The 9,973-nt window shown below is 33.5% G+C and overlaps 1 protein-coding gene across 2 annotated transcripts; it reads right to left on the bottom strand.

Moving 5' to 3' along the window:
- Positions 1 to 7,043: 7,043 nt before the first annotated feature.
- Positions 7,044 to 9,591, bottom strand: LOC145159786 (polyadenylate-binding protein-interacting protein 12-like). Of its 2 annotated transcripts, none has more exons than XM_079078820.1 (11): positions 9,477 to 9,591; positions 8,816 to 9,370; positions 8,609 to 8,719; positions 8,475 to 8,519; positions 8,285 to 8,357; positions 8,103 to 8,215; positions 7,950 to 8,009; positions 7,824 to 7,871; positions 7,628 to 7,696; positions 7,434 to 7,495; positions 7,044 to 7,316 (listed from the first exon to the last, which is right to left on the bottom strand). In XM_079078820.1, exons 2-11 carry the CDS (start codon positions 9,266 to 9,268, stop codon positions 7,259 to 7,261), a joined length of 1,092 nt encoding a protein of 363 aa, XP_078934946.1. In that variant the 5' UTR covers positions 9,269 to 9,370; positions 9,477 to 9,591; the 3' UTR covers positions 7,044 to 7,258. The 2 variants fall into 2 exon arrangements, with proteins under 2 accessions (XP_078934946.1, XP_078934947.1); XM_079078821.1 differs by having other exon boundaries at positions 8,609 to 8,716.
- Between the last annotated feature and the right edge of the window lie 382 nt (positions 9,592 to 9,973).

The raw sequence follows: 9,973 nt of genomic DNA, 5'->3' as shown, positions 1-9,973 counted from the left end.
TAAATATATAAGTAAATCAAACTTATAACAAATTTTTACGATTCCCATGACCAAAATGCTTTTTATATAAGGATTTTGGATAACAATTTATATAAAATAAAGTCACATCACACTTTGTGAAAACATAAAATAGCCAAATTTACCCTTGAAACCTTGTACAAGCATTCGTATAGTTTATATGTAAAACTCATAAATTTTGAATTTATAAACTTTGTAAATTCGTGTCGTAGTATTAATTAAGTATTATCTTACTTAATTTGGAAACCGACACTTAACCAGTAGGGCAAACTCCTCCCACATACATATTGTGTTTTTGTATAAAAACAAAGGGTTTATATAAATAACTTATTAATTGTAAGTTAATAAACCTTAACCAATCATGTCATGTTGTTAATTAAGTGTTATATAACTTAATTTCTAGTATTGACACTTATCATTTCAAGTCACAAAATATCCCACTAGATACAGTCTCTTCCAACTAGTATGAGTGAACAAAGACCCCGTATAAACCTAATGCAAATTTTATACGATAAAAAAACAAATATGGGATCTAAGATGAGCCTTTAACCGACACTATAGGCGATCCTTCCCCGTAAGAGCACAATACATTGGAGGTATCTTGATCATTACTAACGTTTTGAATAGTCATGTAGTAACAAAGAAAGAAACACTTGACGCATGTTTAGTCTCGTCAGACGAAGTTGTAGCTAGCAACCACAGACGGAGATTATCGACTCGCATAAATCTTTCCATACATAATAGATCATAGTTTGAATTCAAAAACATGCTCAGAAACAGTTTACGAGGCTAGTAGCTATTCCAAACGAAATAGTACACGGTTTTTTTCAGGAAAATCAGATAAATACTGATTTTTATAACTTTAAAGAGGCGTAACTTCTTCATACGATCTCCGTTTTGGACGTTGTTTATATCCACGGAATCAGGAGAACGTAATCTATTCGGATTTCTTATCCAAAACTCTTAGATATATTATATGCAAAAATTTATTTTTAACGTCACAAATAAATTTATTTTTTAGTAAATTTTTATTCTATTCTCAACGATAGATGTTTTGAACAGTTTGAGACGTTTTAAAGGTAATTATGAACATGATATTTTTAATATACATTATAACATAAATTTTACACACAATTGGTCCTTAACACATAGCGATTCGCGGTAGGTTGACCGCCGAACTTTGACCAATTTTTACGAGTCGTTACATTATCCCCTCGTTGAAAGGAATTTCATCCCGAAATTCAAGGTGTAGATAAAATATTATAAAACAATTGGTGGTATTTTCCTTTCGCTTGATTCATACATGATCATTCTATAGTCGTTTTAAGTCGTATAACTCAAGATTGAGTACTCGGTTGATCAGATGGCTCTATTCTAATCCCTACAAAAGAAAGGAATAGGGAATACGATTGAATCAAGTCTTTTAAGGTTATCGAATCTTATATACAATTCTATTGCGTGTACTTTCCCAATTATGAAATATTTGCACGGTTTCCTAGCTCACTTCATTGAAACAGAGATAACAAGTGTGTCATCGGACCGACACTCCTTGAGATTTGGCGTATGAAAAAGTGTCGTGCACATCGTTTAGTTCTCAAGATAACTTGATATAAATATCAGGACCAAATTCTATTAAGAATTTCTAGGGTCCTTTGAGCTGCAGGTTTAACCTGCCTAGTTCTCTAAGCCGAATTATTTTGCTTAAATGGAAAGCTTTTAAATCTACACAGTCCCTAACTTGGAAGTCGAAGGACTTATGTCTTTTGTTTACATAACTCTCTTGTAATCCGTGTACCGTCTGTAATCGTTCTCATGTTCACATAATATTTTATGTGATCTCATGAATGGTTCTTGGATCTGAATGCAGTATATCACATGCATGTTCTTTGTTCACTTTCATATCTCCAACCATTGCCCAACTTATCAAGGATCGACACTTTCATCCGTACAAAGCCTCAAGCGGTGAGGTCTTTATGCTGGTGTGACAACCATTATCGTGGGAAAACTCAATTGACAGCCATGAGTACCTTATAAAATATTCAATTCCATCATACATTTTCAAAGCATATTACTCATGTCGAGATGGTTCATTCGATCTAACCATTGGGGATGAATAACTATGTTAATGCCTAAGCACGCACTCAAGGATTTCAATTATTGTCATAATTGCTAGATGAATCCACCATCTTAACGAGAGATGATAGAGATCGACACCTCGTGCAGTCTGACGATTTCTTTGGCAAGTTTTGGTCGGACTTTCCATTTCACATGGTTCTTAGATTAGAGGTAATTCGGTGGACTTAGTAAATATATGGACCACTACCTGAATAAGATTGAAATCACTATGTTTCATTGGTAGCTTTGGTATGGAGTCCATTGAAGTTGGTTCCCACTTTTACTTGGGTATTTCTTTATCATTACCCTAGTCCTGAGTGTTTCTGACATTCAGCATTTGGTACAAGCTTGTTATTTGTCCACTCAAATGGTAATCTTTGCTTTCACACATGTTCACCATTTCCGTTTCTTTAGATATAAGCACATTAGGTCAGAAGCCTAGATCGATGGGACATTGTAGTCTGTGAGCTTTTTCCAAGACTATGCTCTTGTGTTCACTGTACTTAGGCATAAAAATTTGGTTCATAAAGTACCGCGTCCCGTCATCTTGAGCTTGACCCGATTATCCAATCTTCACAGAGCTTCACTCGTGAAGCCTTTCCTCTCTCAGAGTCTCGAGTTAAACTTCTTGGATTTGAGATGTAGGTTATGAATGGATATTCATAGTTAATATTCGTACTCAATGGGGTTTGGTACGTTCTTTTCGGCGCAAAACATTTTCTACCATGTCAATCTCATTACAATGTTGGCGAATCTCACACGTTATGATGACATCAATTTCTCATTTATGTCATTCAACCAAAAACATAGTCAAAAACCTTGTCTCAATTGATCTATGTGAACCTCAATCCTTTATGTACATGTCGTCGTATACGAACAAGTTCTCTGTTCTTTCAGAAAGTTAGTTTGTACTCTCGTGTAGGAGATGTGGAGCTTTTCCTTATATATATCCTTTTAATTTCTCTATTGTTGCCTCTTTTTATTTCGTGAACCTATAAACTTGGCCAATGAGTTCTTTTATGGAAATGTATGACATCCCGATTAGTTTTTTTGAAGAAAGGCCTAGGATGGAGGCCTTAGATGAATGTTGCAATCACCATGTTGTATGTCATTTTTGAAGCTTTTAGTGTTTCTTAGTTGAATCTATTCATGTATGCTTGTATTTTTTTTTTCGTACTCCTTTTTTCGGCATCCCAATATGGATTGTATGTATGTTGTATATTTTTGTTAAGGTATGGAGTGGCTCACAAGTTCTTTTCTTAGCTGGTTAAAGTTTCAATGTTTTCTGTGGGAAGACTTTTATACCTTAGTCGTGCTCGTGCCGGTCTGTATAAGGTTGTTGGGAAGAAAATTCACCAATACTTTTCGTCTATGTAATATGCATCCATTTCCGGTCTATAAATTTCAATGTGATCATTAGGTTCAATGCTTCCGTCGTATTTTTTATTTTATGAAGGTTGGCGCCTTGAGAAAGTTGGTATTCCCGAATGCTTCTTACAAGTGGTGACCTGTCTGAACATCGTATTTGAACATGTGGTGAAGTCATGTTCCCCAAGCTACCTGGATTTGGTACAAGAGTTGGCAACGGTTGCCAAGAGGTTTAAGGTATCATGGTAGGGTTGGAGACTTGACTAGGTACATTATCCGTTTGGTTCCATTGATGTTAGATAGTTTGGTATTTGGGGTAAATGGAAAGCCACCCATTGGGATGTACGATTCAACATTATTTGGTTGGTGTAGCTCATATGTAGGTCGTATCATGTTAAGATATAACATAGGTATGGGTGTAATTGTACCTGTCATTCTATGGGCTTGTTGTCTCCCAGGTGTTCTTGGTGACTACATGGTAGTCCCCTGGATCTTATACTCATACGTTCAGATGTTTCGACTAGTATGGATGATTGTCTTGGGTGTTGGCTCATTTCTAGGTCACCATGGACATTTATAGTGTTTCTTGTTGGTGTATTTCGCTCGTCACCTTCTGGGTTTTTTCATACTTGGTTCCTTTCACATTTTTAGGTCTGGACTATTTGACCTCGGTTTGTGGTTGGTAATGGTGCCATGTGTTTGGATATAAACTGGCATCATGTTTTTTTTGGGCTGAACAATATACCTAGTTGAGTTTTGTTTGTAGTGTTATTTTTTTGCCAGATTGTAGTGTTCTTTATCAGTTTGGAATACGGATGACGCAAGTGACGATATATTGTTCTTCGGTGGGATGATTTTGGAATAACCTTTATTAGAATAATCGTAGAACTTTAGATATATAAGCAAATAAGGTCAGGCATATTACCAGGATGCTCTCAGTAATACTCTTTGATGCCAGTTAGGGTTAGGACAAGTTAATTATATATTAAAAGGATAGTATACGAGTGTCTGAGAGATGTGTATATGTATTGCTATGAACTCTCTTCTTCTTTCCTTGGGAGGTTGTTCTTAGATGGATTTTATAGGAGGTGTTTGTAACAAGTAATGATGTTATAGGTACCTTGGATAATATTGTTTATATCCAAGGTACTAAGTACATCATGAGTTTAATGTTTATTAAGGATTATCTTTGTTATTTTCGCTAGTTTTAAATGATTTGTTTAGTATTGCATGTATCTTTGCTTATGAATCGGTTGGATGAGATTATGGCGCTATCTTGATATGGAAGGCGGGGCCCCGCTTCAGATGTCATAATTTTATTTAACTCAATCATACTATGATCTAAACATACCAAGTATTCATTCGGACACCAATTTATTGCGACTTTCTGTAAGTTACAAAATATTGATTAGCTTAAGATCTTTCCTATATGTCATTTTCAGAATCACAACCCTTTAACTATTGATCTTAGCCACGTCAGAATTGCTCATGAATACCTTGTCTCCGTTTTCACATATATGTTTGTAACAAAGAGACTTTATCTAAACATAATCGATAGGTGGCTACGATGACATACCACCGTTCTCGAGTTTGAAGTCACTAGGCTCCCTTTAGAAATAATGGCTACAAAGTCTATGTTTGCACTTTTCCATACCCTTCTCGTGGGAGGGCTTTCTTTTTCCTTTGTATGCTTTTGATGACTTACCCTTTTGTAAAATTCAATATAAACATGTACAATGTCATACCAATATTATTCCAAGTATTTGTGGAAAGCTATCGTATAGATTTAGAGTTTTCAAGTTTTGGGTTTTTCAAGATACATAACTATTATAGGTCAAAATTTAGGTTTAACGGTAGATAGTTTGTTTCCTATTCAACTAAGCACTATTGTGTTAAACATATAGTTTGTTTCCTAATCAGCTAAGCATCATTGTGTTAAACATCGTATAAAATTTATACAATATCATAATGAAGGGATGCAAAGTTCTACATAAACCTAAGACATGTGTTCACAACTTTCGTGTTTTACATTTTCCAACATTAAGACACTTAGTGGGCGGTTTTCTATTTTGTGTTCATTAGACCTGCTTTTTTCATAGAAGTAAAATATAAAGTTGGAATTTTTTTCGTTCCTTCATTTTAAACTCGATAATTAAAGAAACTAAAAATAAATGTGATTTGTCTAACCTCAACAAAAATAGAAACATAAGTTAAGACCACATAATGGTAAGTGTTAACTCTTACCTTCTATGTATGTGTTCATTGTTTGGGATGAACGGAAGTCTGTGTTTAACACGATTTTCTTAAAACAAATATGACCTTCATTCTGCGCTTGTTTCCCATGATACAACTCCAAGAAAACCACCGAAACTCAATAAGTATAATCTTACATAATACGATAACATGAAAGTTTCATAGTAACTTTGGAGAAAAGAGAAAGTAGTTTATTTTCAGTGTGTCATGTCTAAGAAAACTTGTATTTATATATCATCGTTGTAACCAAAAAAATTAATCCAGTACTAAGCACAAATCCTAACCGAAAATTAAACACAATATCATAACCGACACTATATATGATTTCGATCTTAAATACGAAACCAAAACCAGAACTTGATTCCAAAACCGAAAATTAAGTTAATATCAAACACAAATTATACATAAAAGATCATAAACACAAATTATACATAAAAGATCATAACCTACATTATATTCTAATTGGTTCTTAATTACACAACCAAAATAGGCAAAACTCATTTCCCTAGAATAGGATAAACCATTTTCCCAACATGTGCAAGCTTATGCTAATCCATACACTCTGATTGGAGTATCAGCTTTGGTATTTATGAGGTGTGTCCAAATCTGACCTCGTACAGATACAGGTGGTGGGACACGGTTTTGCTAATGCAGTTTGTCGGGATGTCCCCTCTATACTGTTTGGTACGGTGTAATATGGCTCCATTACCTTTGCAATGTATATCCTTCTGAGCCTATCTTGTCTTCTTCTATAATATCATCAATAAAGTAAAATGTGTTTATAAACTTATATTACTTGTTTTCACATGTTATCTAATCCATATATAATATGGCAAATTTAAAAAAAAAAATAAAAGTTACATATTTTGTCATTTACTTGAAAAACCATTTGTCATTTTTTTTAATAAAAAAGTTACTGATAATACAATAACAAGATTAATGGGTCGAAATTTTTTGGTTATCATATGTAAGATTAAATGGGTCGAAATTTTTTGGTTATCAAGTTGGGTTGTCAATATCTAAAACAAACATAACATCAACTTTAATACAAAGAATCAATCGTATCAAATATAAGAAATTTTATATTTTTGTATAATTTCCTTCTTATAAATTTATGGGTCAAGAATCAAAACAACATATCAAATTATGAACATATTGTAATTTTCGTTTTTGTCATTTTGTGTACCCTATTGGTTTCCTTTTTTTGTAAACTAAATTAAAAAAACCAAGGGTATCCATTTTTGTCCCAGATGATCCAAGAAACACAGAAATAATAAAAAGCAAGCAAATTTAACTTGTTAAAAACAACAATTTTTCATACCAAAAACATCTGAAAATAAAATAGTCTCAAACTTCCATATTCTAAATCTACATTTCAAATAGGTAACTTGAACCTCGAATGCATTAAAACAAACACCATAAGAAAAAGAAGAAACATATAACACTTTCATCTCCAAGTTCTCACTTGTCGCGTATATTTTTAGATATTTTGTGAAATTACTATTTAGTGCATGGTAGGGCGAGGTGCACGTGGGCGAACTGGAGTCTTTGAAGGGCTCACCCTACATCAAACCAAACATAAAACTCATAAATAAAAGAAAAAAAAAAAAAACATTTTTTTGATTTAATGAAAAACAAAAAACATAATTTTTTTGATTATTAATCAATCAATCAATCACCTTATGGGAAGTGATCCCAATACTGCACCACTACAGTTGAGCGCTGTAATTGCACTTTCTGCCTGTAAAATTAAAAGGGCAAATAAGTAAAATCGGTTGGTGACTTAATACATTAAGCCACGTTTTTTGGGGTATTATTGGAATTTCACATTTTAAGCAAGAAAAAAGGAAATAAAAAGATTAGAAAAAATCACCATCACAAACTCCACAAATGCGATACGAGTTGAATGATGATAGTCTCCTAGCAACCTCAAACGATAAACCTATAAAACATTAATTTCAATACGATATAATTAATAAACAATTAACGTTACAAAATCGTTTTTTAAATATTGTAAATGAAATTATGAATTAACAAATTAACAAATTAACAAATTAACAACTACAAACCTCTCCACAAAATGACTCAAAAAAGAGCTTAACATCTGCCTGAGTAACCTGGTTTATACAAAATAGAAAATTACACATATGCCCCTATACTTATATTCATGAAAAGTAAATACAATCTTAAATTACCTTCTTATCAATGTTAGTACAATAGATAGTTCTTGCACACATTTCCCTTTCATCTTCAGACTAAAATAACACAAAGATAATGATGTCAAAACACACACACAGTAAAAAACACATTCATAATCATAGTTTTCTCCAAAAGTAAAAGAAACTTACTCGAGGTAAAAAAGTGGGATTCACTGGTGCAATTGCAGTTTTTGAAGGAAGAACCCTAACTGGGTAATACCCAAGCATAGTTCCAGCAAGATTCAATGCATTTCTTGCTCCTTCTGCAAACACATAATAAAAAAAAATGTTAAAATAAATCAGAGATTTGATATATTAGAGAATTAGCATACCTTCATTAGTAAACTCAATAAAGGCGAAACGAAGAACAGAATTAGGGTCTCCACATATACGACAATCCACAACCTATTAAAGTAAACAGTTGAGTTAAGAATCAAGGAGTCATAAATCATGATAATGATATAAACAAAGAAATTATGATGATTTGGTTGATGTATTTAGGGTTTAGTGTTTAGTGTTTACCTGTCCACAAGTGATAAAGAGAGCAGCAAGTTGTTCTTCAGTTACCTGAATTCATGTTAAACAGAATAAGGTTTGAAAGATTGGATAGATTTGTGAAAAAAATTCAAAGAAGATAAGGAATTAAGGATCTTAACCTGTTGATCGATGTCAGAGACATGAACAGTTCTCCTAATCACATCTTCTCGTTGTGCCATGGTGGTTCTGTTATTCATCCTTCGTTTCCCATGAGTAAAGTTACCCTTCTTCTAACCATTAACATAAGAAACTCAGAAGAGGTGTTCGTTTTGGAAATTATCATCGATGAAAAGAGAAGATGAGAAGACAAAAGAGAAAAGACATACCCTTCTGGTGGAAACGCCATTGATGTTGGGAAAAGGGGTTTGGTTAGTTTGAAGGAGGAAATCGTTGACGACAGAATAACCGAAGTGAGCAGCAGCAGCACCAGATGGGGGAAGAATTAGAGCTCCGGTGTAATTGTTGTTGGTGAGTGAAGGGGGAACGAATTCTTCAGCCATGGGATTCAATTTCGACAACATTTCAGCCAAATCCCTCATTTCTTTCTTAAAACCCTCTTCCTCATGATCATGATGATCGACACCGTTTACCTTCATCTGATGATGGTGATGATGATGATGATTTAGAACGGTGTTTCCGTTTCCGTTTCCGTTGCCATTTCCATTAGGTATCATCTTCTTCTGCTGATGAAAACTGGAAATCGAAATCGATGATTTCGACTGATCAACATCGCCTGATTCGACCCGATTGTTCGACGCAACATTCTCAACAAGAGTCATGATGATGATGTTGTCGATCGACGACTCACCGACTGACAGTATCACCAAAAGGGCTTTTTGATTTTTCTCTCCTTGTTTTTTTTTACCCTTCTGCGAATTCAGCTGATTGTAGCCATGAAAATCCAAGATTTGACTTTGATTAAAAAACAAGAGCTTAAAATAATCAAAAGAAAGAAGCTGAAAGTATCGAGTTTAGAGAAGAAATTACCTGTTGGAAGAGTATTAAATCATTGAATTCAACTCCGAAGATCGACCCTTGAGAGAGAGAAAGAAGAGGGGTTACATCAGTTGCATATATATATTAAGAAGAAATTGGGAAAAAGAACATTACTTTTTTTTCTTTTAATGATGAATCACCATTCCCAAATGTTTGTCTTCTTCGGATCGTCGCTTTTTCGCACATTACTTTTGAGACATGCCACAAACACCCAAAACATTTTCCATTATCTAATACTAAATACTATATATTTTAATATATTTATGTTTTATCAATTACAAAAGTTTGTCACATTATTTATATGGAACCTCATATACATACTTTCTAACTTTCTATGCCACTAGTGATAGTTTTAAATAAAATATTATTACATTGATTTCAATCTATATAGACTTATGATCATAAGATTATGTATTATATGCTTCTTTGGGTATATAAATGATCAATAAAGTCGTTATGGGAAAACTAGGATGCTTTTGTAAAGTGAT

This window comes from Lactuca virosa, chromosome 2 (genome assembly GCF_052849685.1).
Source record: "Lactuca virosa cultivar CGN04683 chromosome 2, Lactuca_virosa_CGN04683_v6, whole genome shotgun sequence".
Classification (NCBI taxonomy): domain Eukaryota; kingdom Viridiplantae; phylum Streptophyta; class Magnoliopsida; order Asterales; family Asteraceae; genus Lactuca; species Lactuca virosa.
The sequence above is the reverse complement of the archived record's forward strand: the minus strand, read 5'-3'. Positions and strand labels throughout refer to the sequence as shown.

Bases quoted from the DNA above. Each gene is read 5' to 3' on its own strand.
- LOC145159786 (XM_079078820.1), bottom strand. From the start codon at position 9,268: ATGACTCTTGTTGAGAATGTTGCGTCGAACAATCGGGTCGAATCAGGC. The intron at 8,720-8,815 runs GTATGTCTTTTC...GTTAATGGTTAG, and splicing joins ATGGCGTTTCCACCAGAAGG to AAGAAGGGTAACTTTACTCA. The intron at 8,520-8,608 runs GTTAAGATCCTT...ACATGAATTCAG, and splicing joins TCTCTGACATCGATCAACAG to GTAACTGAAGAACAACTTGC.